Source organism: Balaenoptera ricei, chromosome 1 (assembly GCF_028023285.1).
Source record: "Balaenoptera ricei isolate mBalRic1 chromosome 1, mBalRic1.hap2, whole genome shotgun sequence".
Lineage (NCBI taxonomy): Eukaryota > Metazoa > Chordata > Mammalia > Artiodactyla > Balaenopteridae > Balaenoptera > Balaenoptera ricei.
In genome coordinates this window covers 45,241,603-45,263,931 of record NC_082639.1, presented here as the reverse complement: position 1 = coordinate 45,263,931, position 22,329 = coordinate 45,241,603, and the positions used below count along the sequence as shown (strand labels likewise).

The window sequence follows — 22,329 nt, the reverse complement described above, 5'->3', positions numbered from 1 at the left end:
CTCTGGGGGCTCAGAAGGCAGGGAGGGATCCACACATGGCTTCTTGGAGGAGGTGGTATTTCGGTTGCGGTTTGAAGGAAGGACAGTATGAGAAGAATGAAGAAAAAAATTTTTAATAATTAAAAATACCTTCTTCAGTAGAGTACTTTTATAATTTTGAAACTTATACAGTTCTTGAACAGATGGCATTGATGTAAATTTCAAGTTTATATTCTGACTTTAAAAGTCAAAAAAGTAATCTTAAGTTCTCTGTTATCCAGTGACTTTAAGACAGTATTCATGACTGCTACTGAATACTTGATTTCCTTTTATCCCCCAGTTACATTATATAAGGCAAGTTTTTTTCCTAATGCAATAAATTTTCTTTAGTGAAAAGGGTGCCCATGAGGGATTGCCTAGTTATAAGAGCAACACAGAGAGAAGCCCAAAGTTACAGCATCTCTATCAGGTTATAGCCTTTATTTAGAATTCTTCAGTCCACATGCAATTTACCAACTCATAAGCACCATTGCTTACTGTCACAGGGGACTCTCTTACCCTTACCAGATTTCTGGAGGAGCAGAGCTAGAGCATTAACTAAAGGTCAAGTTCTCATGCATCAGGGAAAAGGGTTTTGTTAATCTTTTGCCCACACTTAACCCCTTTGTTAGAATTTGGGGCATTTCTTAAGTAATTAAGTCAAAGCTTTGCCTTCAGTAAATAATGAGCCTAAAATAGTAATATGTGTCCCTGACTGTTGAATTAATAACCTAACTTTTCCCCTTCAGCTTAGATGGCCCTGCTGCACAAACCTGCTTAAATGAGTATCACCTTTTTTTTCTGCTGGCTGGAGCATTTATGGGCTATAGCTATAGCCTCCTGTATTTTATTAACAACATGAACTATCTTCCATTTCCCATCATACAGGTAAGCTATGATTTGAGCATTACTTTATGTCAGAATTTGGCAGAGTTAAAATTGCCTTGGTGTTTGTATATATAACTGGCATCATCTGATTAATTCAAGATTTGATCAGCAAAACTTAGGACTGATATCCTCAAAATGCCATTTGGAGAGGAGATCTTTGTCTTCATGAGACTTCAGTGTCTGTTTGAGAGCTGCAGTTGCCCTTCCTGCTGCCACTCTCAGAATACCTCTTTGTTCCACTCTTTCCCTCCCTGCTAGGTAGTGGCAGTTGCTGTGACCTAGCAGGGCTGGGGGAGGATGATGATGACATTCATGCAAAGTACCTCTGTGCAGCTGCCAGCTTCTTTTTGAACCTAAGAACCTCATAAGCTTGAGAATGTACAACTAAGTATAGAATATGTCAGTTACTGTCTCAGATCCTTTTCAGAACAAGGCTTGATGTGCATAAATAAAACAGTTTTGACTGGTTTGAGTGGGATAGGTTTTAAAAATTCTACTAGTTTGGTAGGAGCTGTCTCTTCCTCTGGCAGGAGAGAGAAAGATGGGTTGAGATTTTTCCGGTGCCATCAAGGCTTTCCCCAGCCTGTTGCTGCTATTCTTGACTGTGCTATTATTCACTTCATTCCCACTCTAGGGCATGCTGAGTACTGGGCTTTGGAGCAAAACTGTTAGAACCAGCCCCTTCCCACTAGGACCCAGTCCGGTAGGGAGGGAGGGATATGTAAATAAATGATCTTCCACAAGAGTGTAAGTGTGAGAGTGTGACAGATTAGGATTCTCCTGGTTTAACTAAAATTTTCACATGCCTGTTGCATCCCTGAGAACAATCTGATGAAAATACACCTACTGCAAGGAGATAGTGCTCACAGGATCTGGCCCTTATCTGGATCTGGCCCTTATCTCCCTGCAGTCTGTGAGTGTATGAACAAAGAGTCCTATTTACAAATTCTTCACATCTTGTGAAGGTGAATTAAAGCAGAGTGTCAGCTTTGCCACCTCAGAATTTCAAAAGGAGAAAACCCCCCAAAATCCTGTATAGAAATACCCATGGTGAATCAGCTTTGATCCAAACATAGTTAAGAATATAGGAAATGAAGAAAAAAAAAATTAGAGAAAAATGAGATTACCTCCAAATATCTTGTTCCTCCATGGACTTGTGTTGAAAGTAACCACCTATTTAACATCACGGATGTGTAAGAGTGAACAAGGGGAGTCCAGGATTGACAGTACTGATAAATTATTGTTTCTACGATGTACTGTCACATTTGTAAAATTTAACTACTAAATTTTTTGTAATAGCTTTTGATAAAATCTTAGGTTCATTCTTGTGTATTCTTCCAGACCCTTTACTGTACATTTATATATATAGTAGCTATAATACTACATATTTTGTGGGGTGGGGTTTTCATAAATAGTTTTATATTGTACATATTATTCAGTAATTACTTTTTTCATGTAACAGTATGAAAAATCAGATGTTTTTAAAAATCTAGTAATTTTAACCACTTACCATTAGTCCATTAGGTTTTTTTTCTATAAACTTGCCTATGCTACAAAAACCAGTTCTGTTGCCCTTATTTAATTCTTAATGACAGACTGATAGGGAAAAGCAGAACGTTGGCATGGAGTAGGGGACAAAGAAATGGATTAATGCCAAGACTGGCTTGGCAAGTTATATGCCAGCAAGACTATTTGAGAGTATTAAATGAGATAAGATTTATAGAGCCTGGCACATAGTAAATATTTGAATAGGTACAGGGTAGCTCATAGCCAAATCACAGAAGAACCCAACAGGGAATTGAAAAACACTTCAGCTTGGGAGCAAGAAGAGGATATATTAGCTGTTCTCTGCATATCTACTGAAATGTCTACCTGCTTCCTTAGCCTCTCTGGACCCTCGTGAGTGATGATGGAGGTGAGAGCTGCAGTAGGAATAGTTTAGGGACTATGCCCTTTTTATTGGGGGGTTGAGGTGAGATGGTGGTAGCACCCAGTAACTGCATTGAATAGTGCAATTCCATGTCTTGGACTTTGAAAATATCTGAATAAATCAGGATACTTCAAGCTGTATGGTTAGTGATCGAGCATTCATTTCACCTGGGCTGCTTTTTGTAAGATGCTATGGGAATCTGCAGACGTGGTATGAAGATAAAACCTCTACCTAAGGACTATAATTCTTTGCTGTCCTTTAGCTTCTGAAATCCTTAGAGAAGGATCAGCCTTAATATAAACACAAAAGAGGACCAGAATTTGGGAAATCCATCTTTGGTTCTTTGGGTTTCCTTAGATTCTTTCCAATAATTTAAAAAATATTTTTTCCATTGGCATTTTTAGGGCCGACAACCCTTGTTTCACAAGAAGTGTAATTTTTTCAGGAAAAACATTTCGTATTTTTTCATATTTGATTCTTTTCTCTTAGGTTGTTAGCATTGGAAGGTACCCACTAAGGAACTGTTTAGCTGGTTCAGCCTTCTTATCTCACAGATAATTAGATAGACGAGGCTGACTTAGTGTTATACAGAAAGAGGAAGCACTAGAACTCGGGTCTCCCAATTCTTAGTCTCGTGTCTTCTTCACTACCTCCTATTTTTCTGCAAACAGCATGTGAAAAATTTTAGTGTAGAGGCAGCATACATTATCTTTAAGGTTGCAGGCTCTGAAGCCAGCCTGCCTGCATTAAAATCACAGATTTTTCTTTTGCTAGCTCGTAACACTGGTTAAGTTACTTACCCTCTCTGTGCCTTGGTTTTCCCATCTGTAAGATGGGGATAATAATAGAACCTCCTTCATGGGGTTGTTGTGAGGTTTAAATGGATTAATGCATTTAAAGTGCTTGGAACACTACCTGGTATGTGGTAAGTATCCAAAGAATGTTAGCTGCTATTGTTGTAATTATTATTATGTTTTTTGTACTTACTCCATCTCTGTAGTCCTTATTATAAGTATAGATTGATATTGTTGATTTTCTCATTTCTGATCTCATATCAATGAGATGTTGTATAATGTAAATATTAAATACTTTAACATCTGAAATGGACGATTTTTTTACCTCTGGAATAAACTTTGTCTTTTTATGCAGTGATTATGTTTTATGTGTGGACTGTTATAGTTATGTGCTTGCTTTGGAATAAAAAAGAACCTCTGTTTGAATGTCATTTGTTTCTAGTTTTCTTTTCTTCCACAGCAATACAAGTTCTTGCGCTTCAGGAGGTCTCTGCTTTTGCTAGTTAAGCATAGTTGTGTGGAATCGCTGTTCCTGCTTAGAAATTTCTGCATTGTGTATTATTTTCTTGGTAAGAATTTCTGCTTTTTGTTACAGTATATGTATTAGCTCACAGCTCAGAAAATATCAAAGCCATTCTTGATTGTATTTATATATTTCCTACAATTGTAGGTATGTGATTAGCCCAGCTGATTGCTTGTTTCGATTAAATGTTTAGATTTAGATTCAAACGTTCAAAGACTAGTTAAGAGAGAATATTGTTATAGAAAATGTGGTATATACATACAATGGAATAATAGTCAACCTTAAAAAAGAAGGAAAGCCTGTCACATGCTACAACATGGATGAACCTTAAGGACATTATACTAAGTGAAATAAGCCAGGCGCAAAATGACAAATACTACATGATTCCACTTATACGAGGTGTCTAAAATAGTCAAGGGACTTCCCTGGTGGTCCAGTGGGTAAGACTCCAGACTCCCAATGCAGGGGGCCCAGGTTTGATCCTGGTTGGAGAACTAGATCCCACATGCATGCCACAACTAGGAGTCTGCATGCCGCAACTGTGAGCCTGCATGCCGCAACGAAGATCCTGTGTGCCACAACTAAGACCTGGCGCAGCCAAAATAAATAAATAAATAAATAAATATTTTAAAATATATAAATAAATAAAGTAGTCAAACTCTTAGAAATAGAAAGTAGAATAGTGGTTGCCAGGGGCTAGAGGGAAGGGAGAAGGGGGAGTTGTTCAATGGACATGGAGTTTCAGTTTTGCAAGGTGAAAAGGTTCTGGAGATCTGTTGTATGACAAGGTGCCATACAGTGTATATACGCTTAAAAGTGGTCAAGATGGTAAATTTTATAATGTACTTTTTACCACATATAAAAATGTATCCTTTAAAAAAAAAGAGAAAATATTGTGTATCATTTAGTCCTTACTCTATAAATAACATATTCCTTTTTATAACTTTTTGTAACTTGCTAATACAACAGAAATACCCTGTTGCTAAGGGGACATTGTAGAATTTACTAACATGAATTTTAAGCACAAAGATGCAGTTTATTTAATATAATGAACAGTACAAGCTGAATGGAAAAGCTTAATCTCAATAGCAACACATATTAATATAAACAAAATCCAGCATTCTAAAATACTGTTTTCAGACTGTAACATTTTCTGGCCCTACCTTTTTCTGTGGATTTTACAAAATTGTTCTATTTGTGCATAGGCCATTCTGTTGTCTACTTTAAAAAACTTTTAGTTTATATAATCCATTTTTCTACATAGCTTTTATAATTGTCATTTTAATGTTAACACTTTGTTGTTTTCTATTAACCTACTGCAATCAGCCTGGATGTTCCCCTGTTGTTGTATCAGTACATTTGGGTTGACATAGCAGCTGTGTCAACATGTCCATGTCAACTATTTCTTCTATAATTCCAGTTATGTTTCATTCAGATTTCATTTCCAGTGTTACCACTTTTCATTTCTTTGTTGCACTTTGGTCTTTTTGGCCAGTTTCCTCTTTCAATTTTTCATTTTGGTAAAATGTCATGGAGATTTATCATGGCAGATAAGGAGGCAACACAACTACATGCTTTGCTGTCTGTGCCAGAACTGAATAACAGACGTGAGTGACTAATCACTAACAGGCTTTGAAAGAAAGGATGTCCATCTGTTATCTACATACTGATTTGTGTACTACTGAAAAGCTAGAATTGCTATATTCAGTTATGCACAGCTAAGGCCACAGTAACTGAAATTTGAATTGTGTTGTTGCGGGCTGGTGTTATTAAACCACAGTAACTGAAATATGTACATGTTGGACCTGTGCAAAGCAAGGACTGCCTGTATTTAGAAATTACTCTCTTTTCCTGCCTATTCCTAATCAAAGTCTAGCATTTTGACTGAGGTCTTGGTGTCTACTTGGTCATCTCATCCACCTCATGTTCCAAAGCATGATTAAGATTTGTTTCATTAACTTTTTATGATTATAGCATGGTATTTTTTCATTTCAGGCCACATTCCCAAAGCTTGGATTAGCACTGCTATGGACCTTCAGTTAGATGAGTAAGTGATCCTGAAAAGTCTAATTTTAATGCTTTTAATTGTCTCCATCCTTTTAGATGTTTGCTACTTTCCAGTTGTTTTATTTAGATTTAGCCTTTAAATTTTTAAAAAAATTGCACTCATTTTTGAATACACATAGTTCACATAATTTAAAATTCCAATGGTATATAAAAGGGTGTACGGTGAAATCTATTGGCCCCTGTCTCTAGTCACCCAGTTCCTTTCCCCAAAAATAAGCAATGATAATTCCTTTTTTGTTAGATCAGCTTTTATGTAAGTGGATTTCTTGAGTTGCATGGACATACCTCTCTTCTGTTTTTCTCCTCAATAATCATTCTTTGCTATGTTGTGGTAGATAAGCACCATACTGTGGTTTCACTCTAATTTTACCTGTGAGGAAACCAGATTTGAGTCAGGTCATGTGACCAGTTGCAGGTCATAAGTAGCAATGGGGTGGCAGCACTGGGGTTTATTGTTCTAGTTATTCCCTATGCACTTTGCACATAGGCAAAGCTTTAATCTTTATTTAGCGAATAAATGTAAACTCCTCTATTAGTATTTGTTCTTTTAAATGTTGGTTATTCCACTGTGATACTTTTGTATGATCTTAACTACTACCACTTTTGAGGAGTGCGAATACTGACATTTATGGATGTTTGAGGTATTATGGTTTCTCCAGTGTAGATTTCAAAAAATTCCTAACTTTTAAAAGTTGCTAGGTAAAATTTAGTTTTGTCTTCTGCTTAATCACTATATATGAAACCAAATGCGTGGGTCATTTATTATGTTAGCCCAGGTTTTATACTTGGTCAAATGGAAAGAGAAAAATAATAATGGTATTGATAGAAATTTAATATAATACTTTTTTCCTCCTTTCACTTAAAAAATGTTTTGTTTGTATGGCAGTGCCTGATATTCTGGACTTAATGTATGCCAGGCCCTCAGTGATGCTTATTTAAAAGCAGAAAAAAAACTTTATCATCCCCGCCACCACCCCAACCCCAACTCCAAGGAATGTCAAGTATTACGCTGGGCACTCCTAACATAAACTGTTTTAAATCTCATAAAAGCCCTAAGAGGTAGAATGAAGAGATTATGCCACCATATGGATGAGGAAACTGAGAGTAGGTTAGGTCAAGTGATTAACAAAATCACAACATTTACAAATAGCAGAGCCAGAGGTTCTAGTCCTGTTTTCACAATTGCTAAGTGTGTGATTGTAGGATTATGATGACTTTGCAAATTGAGCTATTCAAGGTTTTGGTAACATTGCCTGCATTCCCTTTATTTAGCATTCTAACAGAGTTTCTTAAATTATTTTAAAAGTAAAGTTTGTTATTTTTAGATAGTACTTTGTGTTCTTAACTACTATGAAACTGTTTATACATATACAGATAGAGCTGAAATCTGGTCCAGGAGAGGTGCTAGTCATGCTGAATGGTTTTTAAGTATCAAGCTACAAAACAACAATAATAAAATTTTACCCAGTCTCTAGGGGAGACTTCTTCCGTCATAGAAAGTGACAGTGAAGATTTGGAATGCAAGAAACTGAGAGCTAGTTTAGGTCTACTCTTCCCTTAAGTCTCCCTTGTGTACTTTATAAGAAGGTATTAGTGAAAGAACTGTACAGGGTACAAAAGGAGAGGAATCTATCACCATTATTATTTAGAAATAGGATTTGTTTGTTTCTCAGTGTGGGGCCTCAGGTCTCTTAAATGCTTAGATTGTATTTTTCCTACAGGATTAAATAGTAATTTCTGCTTTCATAGGCAGTTTCATAGGCCTCTTGACACTGTGAGTGGCCTCCTGAATCTCTCATTACTCTACCATGTCTGGCTCTGTGGTGTCTTTGTCCTGATGACTTGGTACATCTCATGGATACTCTTCAAAATCTATGCCACGGAGGTTAGTATTGAGTTTTTTGTCAGTACTTTTCTGTTTTGGAGTGCAGAGGTTTATTTTTAGTAGAGCACTGATCAGCATGTTGTTGTGCCCAAAGTCATTTTGAGAAGTTGGGTTTTGGTTTTTCTTCTGAGATTTCATAAGGCATATATCTTTTGTAACCATCATTTATTTGTATTTTTTTCTGAGGAACAGTGTTAGTGTTCTTAATGTTTGAAAACTAAACTGAATGAACTGTTAGTGGTACTTACTATGTTTTATCTATAGTGTAATTCTCTTCTGAAAGTTTCCATTTCTCTATTGAGCATATACTAGATCGGCCTCAATTTTTAATTAATTTTACATGCTATTGGTATAGATACTATTGATCAGTATTAAAATATTTAAATATAAGGAAGGCAATAAAATACTTGTTCTTTGAAGGAACTTTTTAAAATTTATGTTGAAGAAATGATTTTAAATGAGTAGGAATTGCATTGTCTTCATCATCCAAATGTTTGTCTTAGAAAATGAGTGTTTCTGTTTTATTTTACCATCTCTGTAGGTTTGTACCCTTCAGTGACTTCAGAGAATTTTTGTTTCTTAAATTTGTTTCTATAATTGGAAGCCAGAGATCTAGTAAAATTGGGAAAGTAACATGTTAGAAGGTAGTGTATTTGGGTATATGTAATTTTAATGCAATCTGTTTTTGCAAGGAACACTAAAGATATTAGTTTGGTTGTATTGTCTCCTTTATAATAAATTTCAAATAGTGCTAATTTACTGAATGTAATTAAGTCATGAAAATAATCATTCCATAGTCTTTATATTTGATTATATTTGATAGGCTCATCTGTTCCCTGTTCAACCACCATTTTCAGAAGAGTCATATGAATGCCTCCCGAAAGTTTTAAACAGCAATCCTCCCCTCATCATAAAGGTAGCAGAACTATGCATTTTGTGTCTTTACACAGTCATCTCTAACTTATCTTATGGAATAGACTTAATATTCGCATAATTAAGTATTTCGATATATTTTTTGAGGGCCTAGAATATTCTAATACTGTAAAAAGTATTGTAAAAATCACCTACCTGCTACATTGAATGCTGTTTACTTTTTCAGTTTTCATTCCAAGTGACTAAGATGCAAGTATATATATTGCAACGTATGTGTATAAGCTAGACTAATTCTATATTTAGGAGAGATATAAAAATATTTCAAGCATGAAATATAATGATATACAACCATATACATTAGCTTTTCACAAATTCCTCATGGTAGCAAAACAAAACACTGATTTTTTTTTTTAATCATTGATTTAAGGTATATTTTCACTCATATAGAATTGTTGGCTGTTAGTGATCAAAGGAAGTACTTGATAGTGTGTACATATTCAATGAACTCTCTAAAATTTGAGTAATGATAATAATCCTAAAACAAATTTTAATCAAAAGAGTCTAAAGAAGTTGCAATAAGTTTATAAATCAACCTAAGTGAGAATAAATTGTTTTGATTTAAATTTCATTTTGAAATTTTAAAAGTAGAACTACAATATATGTGATCTTGTTAAGAAGTCATAGTACTTAAAAAAGAATTAAAATAGAACCTAGAGTTTGGATTACACTCTAGAAAAGTTGTAAACTAATAAGAAAATGACCCGTTAAGGTTCTGATTACCTTTAAATATCAATTATGACTAATTTATTAGATAAACAAAAATATCAGTCACTCATTTGGTTATTTAAAAGATCTGTATTTACTGGGCAGATGTTAGTCACTGCTAGTTGCTTAGGGTGTAATGATGAATAAGACAAAGCACAGCCTAATGGAAAAGGCAGATACACAAAATAATGAAAATTTACTGTGGTAAGTGCAGTGGGAACCACTTACTGTGCTTGGGACCAAAGCAAGAAACCTTCGCAGAAGGGATGGTGTCTTGAATGATGAGTAAAGTGGTTTGCCAGGGAACAAAATGAATATTTTGAGTAAAAAAGTACAGCATATGTTGTGTATCTGCTGTGTGCTGGACACTACTTGTGGACGTGGCAGCGAGCAAGACGTTGTCCCTGCCTCACTGTTTAGTGGGTGGAACCAGGTGAGACAAGTAAGCAGGCAGTTACAATAAATTATGGTAAGTACCACGGTTGAGAGCTGTGTGAGTATATGTTTTTGCCGGGGAGGCCAGGGAAGTTCCAGGAGGAAGTGGTGTTTTAAGTTTCCCACTATAAGGTGGGAAGGAACACAGAGAGTTCCGTAGTTCCTAGGTAGCTGGAGCCCACAGTGACTAGGGTAGCCTACAGAGGGTAGAGGCAAGAAAGTTCTGGAAGTCTAGAAAGGAAGGTTATGGTTCTGAAAAGCATTTCCTTCATGAAAAATTTCAACTGATTTCCCCTTAGGTACGTAGTATTGAGCCCCATTCATAAATAAGATTTTATATAGAGGTTAAAAAAATTAAATAGTGTGTATTTTTTTCCCTTTCAGTATTTGGCCTTGCAGGACCTGATGTTGCTTTCTCAATATTCTCCTTCACGAAGACAAGAAGTTTTTAGCCTTAGCCAGCCAGGTATTGCTAAAAATAATAGACCTAATAGGAACTGAGTATGTGTGTGCAGAAAGTGTTCCACTTAAAGTTTTTTGTGAAATAGATGTATTTATTAAAATATCACACATCATTAAGTATCACACATATTTAATAATACTTCCATTAAATGAAGTATTGATTTAAACATTATACAACTGTTTGCATTGCTGTGGTTAGAAATTATATTTCCAGGAAAAGTATTTTTAAATTTTTATATTATTTCCTTCTGCCCCCTCATTCCCTTCACCTGAAGAAATTATGAGGTAGGTTGACAGTTTTAGAGCAGAAAGGTACAGTTTGAGAATCCCAGAAGTTTTAATGCTGTAAGGGGTCTTAAAAAGCAGATGGTTTAATCCTTATGGAGGACCTAAGTCTCAGAGAGATTGAAGTGGCTTAATAAAGTTAATGTCAGAGTTGGAATAAGAAATTCTGTCATTTGACTCTTAAGTGCAGAGCTCCCTCTTCCTGCCATGGTACTTTGCCTTCCTTTTTAAAAAAAAAGTGAAAAGAAATTATCAATAGACTTGATGGTGTTAGGCCCAAGGACACTCTTGGCAACTCTGAAACACTTCTTCACTGTTACTTGCCGAGCTCCTCCAGACTGCAGCTGGGCCAGTAGTGCTCTGCCTTGTTCCTGGAGGGAAAGCCTTCCAGCCCAGCACCAGTGGGGACAGAACCTGGGTAGCTTTACATCTCTCTAATAAGCTCTTCATTATTTTGCCAAACTCGCCAATTCCCACATTATAAAATAAACGTATAGTTACATGTTACATGGAAATAAAATCCAGTTATATAAAAGTATAGATAATTGGAGCCACTCTCCTTTTGGTAGTATGAAAAATCCAGTGCTGATGCTGTGGAAAATTAACTGTAGCAATACTTTTCTAGCAGACTGAGGTTTACTTAAGAATTCTCTATGCACTAAATGTTTTCACAAGATATTCAAGTAAACCGTACCAGGGTGGCATGTTCTCTGCAAGAGAACATATTATTAAAATGTAACTGGTCATAGAAATAGAGATGAGATTTGTGGTTACCAGAGGCAAAGGGTGGGGTCAGGGGAACTAGATGAGGGCAGTCAAAAGGTACAAACTCCCAGTTATAAGATAAATAAGTACTAAGGATGTGATGTACAACATGATAAATATAATTAACACTGCTGTATGTTATATATGAAAATTGTTAAGAGAGTAAATCCTAAGGGTTCTCATCACAGGGAAAATTTTTTTTTTCTATTTCTTTAATTTTGTATCTATAAGAGTTGGATGTTCACTAAACTTACTGTGATAACCATTTCATGATGTATGTAATTCAAATCATTATGCTGTATACCTTAAACCTAATACAGTGCTGTAGGTCAATTATATCTGAAAACTGGAAGAAAAAAAAATGTAACTGGACCATTACATAGTTCCTTACTGGTCCTGCGATACAGCAGTATAAAACATCCTGGGGGGCTTTCCTCGTGGCTCAGTGGTTAAGAATCCGCCTGCCAATGCAGGGGACACGGATTCGAGCCCTGGTCTGGGAAGATCCCACATGCTGTGGACAACTAAGCCCGTGCGCCACAACTACTGAGCCAGCCCTCTAGAGCCCACGAGCCACAGCTACTCAAGCCGTGCGCATAGAGCCCGTGCTCTGCAACAAGAGAAGCCACTGCAATGAGAAGCCCGCACACCTCAACGAAGAGTAGCCCCTGCTCACTGCAACTAGAGAAAACCCGTGTGCAGCAACAAAGACCCAACACAGCCAAAAATAAATAAAGAAATTTTTAAAAAATAATTTAGGAAAAAAAAAATGTCCTGGGGCCTATTGATGGAGTATTTTGTTTGTTTTCAGGTTAAGTGGTATTTCTCTTAAGTTGTAACTTGGAAGAAAGATTTAAGGAGGGACCTAAGTGAAGAGAGAATGATTGTTTAATGCCCAGGATGGAGAAACCAGTTTTCAGTGGACTCCTCTGCTATTCTCAATGCACAGTTGATTTTTACATGACAGCTATTGGAGATAAAGGTTTTAGAAAATCAAAAGATAATGAGAATTAAGGGAATTTTTAAGAGTGTGGATCACAGTAGTTTAAGTTAAATAATAAGATAGCAGATACATAAACACTCAGTATAAAGTATGATCACTGTCAAATAGTGTGTCATTTCTATAGATGTAATAGCAAATAGGGGCTCTTTTGCAAATGAAAATGTAAGGAAGCACAGTGGGTGAGCCACAGCGATTTAGAGGTCACTGGGGGCCATGGGGTGCCTCTCAGTAGACATGTTCATTGTCTTAAGTCTTCAGTCAGTTTAGTACTGCTAGTGAAGTAACCTGGGTCTTTTTCACTGAAACCGTGCAACAGTGTTTGGCTTTATTTTAGCAACCAATTTGAGAGTGGTTTTTTTTAATGGTAAAATAGCAAATATTTGCTTGTAGACTTTTAGGAAAATTATTTCATCCAAATATTTATTGAACTCCTGCTGTGTATTAGATGGCATGAGTATAAATGGTAGCTTGACTGAGAAAAGTGGGCCCTGATGCAAAGTGTAATACAGCATTTCTTGTTGATTTTTCTCCCCATTTTGAGAGGAGACTATAAGATTATCTACATTTTAAAAGCTGGTATTTGGACCTCCTAGGTGGACATCCCCACAGTTGGACAGCCATTTCAAGAGAGTGTTTGAATCTTTTAAATGATATGACTCAGAAACTTGTACTCTATCAAGAAGCTGCTGCTACAAATGGGAGAGTGATGTCTTCATCCTACCCAGTGGAACCTAAGAAATTGAATTCTCCAGGTAACTCCTTATACTACTAAGAGAGGGGAAAGCACTTACATTTTATTTCCTAAGAAAGTTAACAGTAGTTAATCTAAGGATATGTATATAAGTGTGAAGTATATATTTTTAGGGAAAATTGATCCAATATATGGGATATTGTACTGAATCAAGAAAAAGGCCTGGGTACCAATTGAAAAAATTAAGTCCAGTGTGGTGGTGGTGGTGTTAAAAAGGCTAACAAAATGTTGATCATCAAATAGAGGACTTCAGCTTACTCTAGTAGAGAGCCAGGTGAATCTTTACAGGTAATACTGGATGCTGCTGTGATTGCAGTATCCCAGAGGTAAAAAGTTACTGGGCAGTGCCCAGAGAGGAGCAACTGCAATGACTCGGTGATTTGGGGATGGGGGCATCCACATTCATTGTTTTAAGATAGCTTGATATAATGTTTGAAAGATGAAAGCTGAGAGGAAGAAGTACAGGTGGAGGAACCTATGCTATTTCACAAAACACCTTAAGTAGACAATACCTAGGAATGTAAGACTGATAAAAAGACTTAATGTTCCAGTGCCTTTTGGAGCCAGGCATTTAATGAAAATGGGCAGAACTGGCTGGGTGAGGACTGTGGTAAACTTGAGAGCACAGTCTTCATCTGAAATGGGAAGCTGTGGGTTACCTTCAGTCCATTGTTCCCATGTGGGAATTTGGACCCAGTATCTGAACTTCTGGGCTTTTTTTTTCTTTTAAAGAGAAGCCTGAAGAAGTTTTGGGGAAAATCTACCACTTTTAAACATTGGCACCTAATCTTGATATTTAAAAAATCACTTTATGGGCCAAAGCAAACACATCTCTGTCTTTGACTTCATTACTCTGCTGGGGTCATAGACCAAAAACTAAGAGATTACAAAAGAAAAGTGATTTAGATAAGTTCATGAATGTCAGATTTTAGAAGATTCTGGAGTGTTTCAGATGTTCTTAGCATTCAGATTAGCATTTATTTATTCAGCAAGTATTTATTGAATGCCTGCCATGTACCAAGCACTGTGCTAGAAGCCAAAGAGTTGAAGATGAAAAAACATTCTTGGAACTGACCTTTTAGTGGGAGGCACACAAATAATGACAAGACAGTGTAACTGCTTAAAGGAAGTCTGTCAAAAGGAGTCTGAATGGGTAGGATGATGTTTGATAATGAAAGGAGTTGTTTAAATTTTATCCTTTAGATGTGGCACTGTTAGAGAATTTTGAGTAGCTGTAGTTACATCAAATTAGCATGTTAGAAAGATCATTGTAATTCTGAGTTGGGGGAGATCCTGGGCCAGACCAAATATGGATTATTCATTATTTTAAATGGTTGTCATATCCCATCACTCAGTCAAAATTTGCCTCTAATTTTGAGGAGTAACTGCAAAACTTAAAAACCCCAATCTTAATTTGTAAATTGATTCTCCAAATATTCGTTATTGCCATTAACCCTTAAAAAGTTATGTCATGAAAATTTGGTACTTTAAATGTTTGATGTCTTATGCCAGTTTTATTAAAAAGATAGAATACTAGTATAATTTATTTGTCTTTGTGCCTTGTACTGGAGTGGCAGAAAGATGTTCTTCTATTTTTGTACAAGAGACTCTCTAAATTGGTACAGTTATGAGATAATTTTTGAAGAAGCTGTTTACAGATCAGATTTGTAGGCAAATTAGTCTCTGGTGTGACTTCTGTTAACTTGAAAGAACTCTGGGGAAAATGGGATAAGGTTAGCACTCTCTCTTTCTGTACATTTTCACACTGTAGATTTGATTCAGCCAAGTAATAGTTATAGTAAGAACATGCAGTAACCCTGGGCATATTCTAATGCAACAAGGTTGTTGCCATTTGAAAAAAAAGTGTAAGTTGATAGGTTCACTCAAAGCAGCTTAGAGTTAGAAAAATTGACCTTGAAGATGAAGATACCTGTTTAGAGAAAAAAAACAGGGGCTGTACCAACCTGACAGAAAAAGATGTATAAAGCTCCTTGAGTGGTCACCAAGTTGCAGTAGTAAAATCTGGATGTTGAGAATGTAAACCTAAATGGAAAAAATCTACTGAACCTTGGTTAAATGAGTTAAACAAAGAATTGAGATGTGTAAGATTTGAGAACCTCCACAGTGGCCTGCTTTGATCAGGTTGCCTCTTCAGCACTGGATCTGTTCTTTTACAGAAGAAACTACTTTTCACACCCCAAAATCTAGCCAGATGCCTCGGCCTTCAATGCCATCATTAATTAAGACGTCGCTGTTCTCCTCAAAATTGTCTGCACCTGATGTTGCAAGTCCCCTGGCGACCCCATTTGGCTCTAGTGTAGTGAATCGGATGGCTGGGATTTTTGATGTAAACACGTGCTATGGGTCACCTCAGAGTCCTCAGCTTACAAGAAGAGGGCCAAGATTATGGACTTCGGCTTCTGGTGAGGACTATTTATTTTCTAAAATTTGAAATGTCGTAGTTGCAGAGAATCAGGCTAAGTTTTCACCTTCTTGGGTTTTTTTTTTTTTTTGTAGGTCAGCAAATGACTGAATATTCTAATCCTTCTCCATCTACCTCTGTTAGTGCTGAGGGTAAGACAGTGAGACAGCCCAATGTGATTTATTCATGGATTCAGAATAAACGTGAACAGGTAGGATGATATGGGTATAGGATTTATAGTTACATGTAACACTGAGAGAATCAAGGATCTCACTTAAGTAAGCCATTAGGTATAAATAGGACTTTGGGGATGCTTAATGTATTAAGTTGACCCATATAAAATTGCCAGTATTTGACTGGTTTTGAGTTATAGAAATTGCAATTTCATTTGGCTTAACCTAATACAGTGCCTTTGATCTGTGAATTCTTTCATTTAAGAGATATTTATTGAGTTCTTCATATATATAGGGTGTGGTTTTAGGTATTGGGAAAACAGCAAAGAAAAGTCCCTGACCATATGTTTACATTCTAGTGAAGGGAAAGAGGTGAGCAAGCAAGTGTATTATATTTCTTTGAATATAAAAAATACAGTTTGTGCTTGAACAACTCGGGTTTGAACTGTGTGTCCACTTATATGTGGATTTTTTTTCAGTAGTAAATACTACAATACTACTCGATCGCAGTTGGTTGAATCCACTGATGTGGAACTGTGGATACAGAGGATGGACTGTAAGTTATAGGTGGATTTTCAACTGCAAGAGGGTCAGTGTCCCTAACAACCGAGTTTTTCCAAGGGTCAACTGTACTATTAATTGTAAGACTTACTTTACGTACTATTAAGAAAAAAAAAGTTGCCAGTTAAACTGTGACATGCTATTGACTATAAGATGCATCCTGATATGTCATGTGCAAAATATGACAAATATATGTCTTAAAAGGGAAGAAATTTGATGTCTTACGTGCTATATAGAAAAATAGAACAGGTAAAGGAGACCAGTACCTAGGGGAAGAGAGTACTATTTTATGTGGTGTGATCAGGGGCCATTTCATTGATAGGGTGACTCTTGATCAGAGGCCTGAAGGGAGGGCAGGGAACAGCAAAATGCAAAGGCCCTCACGTGGGAGTAGGATTGGCTTGCGTGAGGAACGGTGTGGACACTAGTGTGTCCAGAGCAGAGTGAGGGGAGAGTGGTAGGTGGGTGGTGAGATAAGACAGGTAGCAGGCACCCAGAGCTCATCAGGCCCATTAGCCGTTGTAAAGACTGACATTTTCTCTGAATGTGATGGATAGCCACTGCATGGTTTTACCCACAAGAATGACATGATGTAACTTTACATTTTGAAAAGTGCTGCTGTGTTGAGACTAGATCCTCAGAGGGCAGGAGTGGAAGCAGAGGGACAGTAGTAAAGCTGTTAAAGTAATCTAGGGGGAGACGATGGTATCTGTGACCAGAGTGGTTGTGGTGGAGACTAAAATGTGATCAAGGTCTGGATATATTTTGAAGGTAGATGTAATAGGACTTGCTTATGGTTTGGTTGTGGTGTGAAAGAGTCAGTGTTGATTCTGAAGTTTTTGGCCTGAGGATCTGAAATAATGTAGTTGCAGTTTATTGAGTTGCAATTTACTGATGATTCTGGAAGAAGAGATTTGATAGAGGTAAGGTAGGGAAATCATGAGTTTGATTTTAGACATGTCAATTTTGAGATACTTACTAGACAACCAAGTGAAAATACTGAATAAGATATTAGACATAACATCTGGAGTCTAGGGGAAAGTCCAGGTTAGGAATGAAATTTTGGAAGTCATCAGAATATAAAAGCCATGAGACTCCGTGAAAATTCTTGGGGAATATAGATATAGAAGAAGAGAGATGCAAGAACTGGGACCCTCTAATGACGAGGTCTGGGAGATGAGAAGGAATAGCAAAGGAGCACCGTTGAGGTGAGAAAGAACCAAGAAGAGGGTGTTTCAGACAGAACTGAGTGTCAGAGATGATGCTGATAGGTAGCATGAGACTCAAACTAAGAATGAACTGTTGCGCTAGAAATGTGGAGGTCACTGAGTACTTGACAAGAGCTACTGGGTGGAGTAGAGGGGATGCACACCTGATTGGCGTGGGTTCAGGAGAGACTGGGAGAGGAATTGGAAACCACAAGAAAAGCTAGATCTTTCAAGGAGTTTTGCTCTAAGGGGAACAGAGAAATGGGGTAGTAGCTGGGAGGAGTTGAGGGGTTAAAGAAGGGTTTTATTTTTTAGGATGGGAGAAATAATATCATGTTCATTGATAGAATGATCAATTAATAGAGAGGGCAGAACTGAAGGCATTTTACAAAACTTCAGGATCCCATATGGCTCTATATGCCATAAGTACTGCTATGTCATGAATTTACTTTCAAGTCAGTTGGGGTATGTAGCTTTTAGCTTAATATTAAAAAAATTGTTTTCCCTGTAAATGTCAACTAGTAGAAAACCACTTCATGTCTTAAGATCTTTTTTTTTTTGGTAGGGGAAACATGCTCTTTTGGTGTTAAGAGGTAAAGGGTAAGACAGTTGTAGAGAACTGAGAAAGAATATGGTCTTAGAAAATATCACCAGAACCACTTAGAGTTCCTTTTTTATTATGACAGGGCTTTAATTTGAGGGCTAGACATGTGTACATGAGAATGCAATTTAGGTTAGATGGCCTGTCTTTGTTTTCCAGTTTATAGTACAAAGGTATTTACTTACGTGGTTTACCTTAAATACTGTTCTTTCTTTGTAAGATGTGAAGTGTTTCATTTAAGTTAGTGTCAGGAAGAACCTGGAAATGTGTAATATTATATTTGAGTAGAATTGCAAAATGTGCATGTGTTAATTCTTCCCTTTTTCCAACTCAGATTAAGAATTTCTTATCAAAACGGGTGCTGATAATGTATTTTTTCAGCAAGGTAAGAATGTGTAGTTATAGCATTGGGAATGGGGGGAGAGGAAACAAAATAAGAATGAAGTAGCAGGTAGGATTTGACTTCTAAATATTTAGCTTGATCCTAGCAAGCCAAACAGCTTTGCATCATGCTTCACTAAACCTCCCTTTTAACAGTAGCTGCCCTAGACACACATCTCACCTTAGTGGCTTCCTGAGGCTTGGCTCTAGTTGACCTTCTGAGTTTCTTGGCTGCAGGCAGCTTTGTGCTGATATGTAGCCCCTTGCTGCAAAATGAGCAAATCCATGGTGATGCTTCATGGCTCATTGTCCTGCTAACATCTTTATGGCCAATTTGGTGTTCAGAAGAGAGATGACTGGGTTAGATTGCAGATGTTAAACTTGGGTTGGATAAAAGTTGTAATTCAGACCACAAACTAAATGACTTTCCAACTTGTCTGTCAGCTGCCCCAGCTGCTGTAGGGGAGTAAATCTCAATGGTAGAAGCTAAAAATTCATTCCTGTTTTCACTGCTACAGCTGTTGTGTGTCAGTTAATCCTTTGATGAGGAAAACCTTGCCCATTTGTAGGGGAAAGAATTTTTGTTTTATTTTAATCTAGCTTCTCTCTTTCTGCAGATATTGTAGTATTAACTAACAGTGCACTCAGTTAATGCCTTCAAGTGAAAGTCTGCATTGGCATACATTCCTCATTTTTATTCTTTGGGAGTCATACTCTGGTGGGGAGAGAGAACTCAGTAACTCTGATAGAATATAGATACACATAGCAGAGAATCCTTTCAAGTTCTTGAAACTGTTTTTTCACTGTGGTGGCAGGGAGGATCCACCCAACTAGCAATAAGGCTATCCATTAGAGCCCTGGTTAAACTATCAGACCCCTGAGGAAGGTGTCTCGTCTTCCACCAAGAGGAAGAGGAGTTGTCTGAAGTTTTACTTCAGAGCTTTGTTTCAGAGGATGGGAAGAAAACTTACCCTTTTGTCTTCTGTATGCCATGCATGCTTTTTTCACTTAAGTTCCCTCATTTAATTCTAACAGCATTCCTGTGAGTTGTCTTTTTGTCCTCATTTTACAGATAAGGAAACCTGAGGCTCAGAGGGGTCAAGTAGCTAGCCTAAGGGCACATAGCCAGTAAGTGGCAGAGCAGACGCTGAACAAGATAACATCTCCTTTTTCCTTGGAAGTGAACGGCTGCTTTTGATTCTAATTTTGCAAGTGGATCTATTGTATGATAAGGAGTTGTAGACACTGCTACTTAATGTTGGGACATGTAACATGCTGTTGTACTTAGTAGGCTTCATTGGGTGCATTATGAAATCCACCATTTACACGGGCCAGTTATCGCTCCATGCCACAATACCTTGCTGTATTAAAGAAGGTTGGGTTGTTTTTCTTTGCAGTGGGATCGAGGGTAGACAATTTAAGAGAGGTAATATGTATTTAGGCAGTTCTTTTGTTTTAAAAAAAAAGCATTCTTAACCCTTCTCTTAAGTGATCTCTATGCTAATCCCCTGAGGTGGGTTGAGTTGAATATATTTATTATTTATTCAACTCTTATTTTAAATGAGAAACTGAGGCCCATAGAGATTTAGAGACTTGGCAAGAGCCACACAATGAGTTGGTAGCAGAATGTTTTATTGCAGTTAAATCATACTGTGTAAGAATTTCAGGTTTTAATTCTTCAGAGGCAGCTGTGAAATTTTTATTGTTATAGTCTACATAATTGATTACATGAAATTATCATTTCAGGGGAACTTACTTAAATGTCTTTATTGTATTTGTAGCACCCAGAGGCCTCCATTCAGGCTGTTTTTTCAGATGCCCAAATGCATATTTGGGCATTAGAAGGTAAGCAATCTCAGTAAACTATGATTTATTTATTAGTTAAATATTGAAGTATAATCCATGAAAGATCAGTTCTGGACTTTGATCTCAATCTTTGAATTTTCAGATACATTGTTATTTCTTTGTTTTATATAGATCATTTTTCTTAGATATTTAGGTGTATTTTAATTTAGGCAGAAATTTTCCTTGTATATAAGTGGATAAACTGAGCCTGGGGTTCTTGCCTCTCTTTTCTCTATTTCAAAAAAACTGCAATTAGTAGATTGTTTTTTAACCGTCAACTTACGTTGACATAACATGTTTAAGCATATTTAGCTTAGGTTAAATATGAAAATCTATTTCCTAAAGAACTATTTCTTTTCATCTTACAGATACTGCCTTTTCAATGCTTAAGTGATACTTCCTCAGAGAGGCCTTTCCTGACCACCCTATGAAAAGTATCCTCACAGCTGTCACCCTTATCAGGCTTTGTTTTCTTAGCACTTATCACTACCAAACACAATATTATTTTAAAAAATTCTTTTTCCTACCAGAACGTAAGGCAGAGACTGTCATCTTATTATTCAAGACTATTGCAGTTGAGCACTTTTTCCATGCCTTTTCCAATCTTTTGCCTATTTTTCTATTGTATTACTCCCTCTTTTTTATTTAGAAGTTTTTTTATGCATTCAGAATATTAATTCTTTCTCAAATAGATGTATTGCAAGTAGATTTGCCTAATTTTGATTCGCTTTTAACTTTTTTCTTCTTTTCCACTTGAGGTCTGTCTCACTTAGTAGCAGCATCATTTACAGAAGATAGATTTGGAGTTGTCCAGACTACACTACCAGCTATTCTTAATACTTTGTTGACGCTACAAGAGGTAGGCAATATGTGGGTTGGGTGGAGGTAGAGGTCCTGCCCCCTCCCCCTGCCCAGCTTTTTCAGTTTGTTTCTTGTTTTTTTTTACACTTTTAAAATAAATTTATTTATTTATTTATTTATTTATTTTTGCTGTGTTGGGTCTTCGTTTCTGTGCGAGGGCTTTCTCCAGCTGTGGCGAGCGGGGGCCACTCTTCATCGTGGTGCGCAGGCCTCTCACTGTTGCGGCCTCTCCCGTTGCAGAGCACAGGCTCCAGACGCGCAGGCTCAGTAGTTGTGGCTCACGGGCTTAGTTGCTCCACGGCATGTGGGATCTTCCCAGACCAGGGCTCGAACCTGTGTACCCTGCATTGACAGGCAGATTCTTAACCACTGCGCCACCAGGGAAGTCCCTCAGTTTGTTTCTTACATATCACATTGAGTAACAAACATATGTTGGAAATCAAAATAATGGTGCTATTCTCACCCTCAGGCACTTATAATCTAAGAGAAACTAGGAAGATAAACTTTTAATTCATTTATAAGTAATAATTTTATTGTAACAGAGAAAGAAAGTATACTAAACCTGTAGGCTATACCTCTGATATTAATCAGATTATTTAGGATATTGGAATTCTGTTCAGTGCTATAAGTTTGCATCCTTACATAATTTGTAGCTACTGAAAGTGACTTGTAGTTAAATTACCCTGCAGATAAGAAGTTACCTACTGGCCAGGGCTTAAGAAGATAGAGCTGGGGCCAGTGGATTCCTGTTAGCAGGCTGTGTGCATAGTTTTAAACTACCAGGTCTTTTTAGTCCTAGACTTAAAGGAAGAAAAGTAAAACGTATGCTTCTT

At 37.0% G+C, this 22,329-nt stretch overlaps 1 protein-coding gene across 1 annotated transcript in view; it reads left to right on the top strand.

The window, feature by feature from the left end:
- NDC1 (NDC1 transmembrane nucleoporin) overlaps positions 1-22,329 on the top strand; it is a 43,983-nt gene that overhangs the window by 7,589 nt on the left and 14,065 nt on the right. Inside the window, exons 5-16 of the mRNA XM_059898619.1 lie at positions 768-906; positions 4,091-4,199; positions 6,149-6,200; positions 7,970-8,105; positions 8,929-9,021; positions 10,563-10,644; positions 13,287-13,445; positions 15,622-15,867; positions 15,962-16,077; positions 18,744-18,794; positions 20,572-20,635; positions 21,394-21,494. Coding sequence (XP_059754602.1) covers positions 768-906; positions 4,091-4,199; positions 6,149-6,200; positions 7,970-8,105; positions 8,929-9,021; positions 10,563-10,644; positions 13,287-13,445; positions 15,622-15,867; positions 15,962-16,077; positions 18,744-18,794; positions 20,572-20,635; positions 21,394-21,494 — 1,348 coding nt within the window. The remainder of the gene's footprint in view (positions 1-767; positions 907-4,090; positions 4,200-6,148; positions 6,201-7,969; positions 8,106-8,928; positions 9,022-10,562; positions 10,645-13,286; positions 13,446-15,621; positions 15,868-15,961; positions 16,078-18,743; positions 18,795-20,571; positions 20,636-21,393; positions 21,495-22,329) is intronic.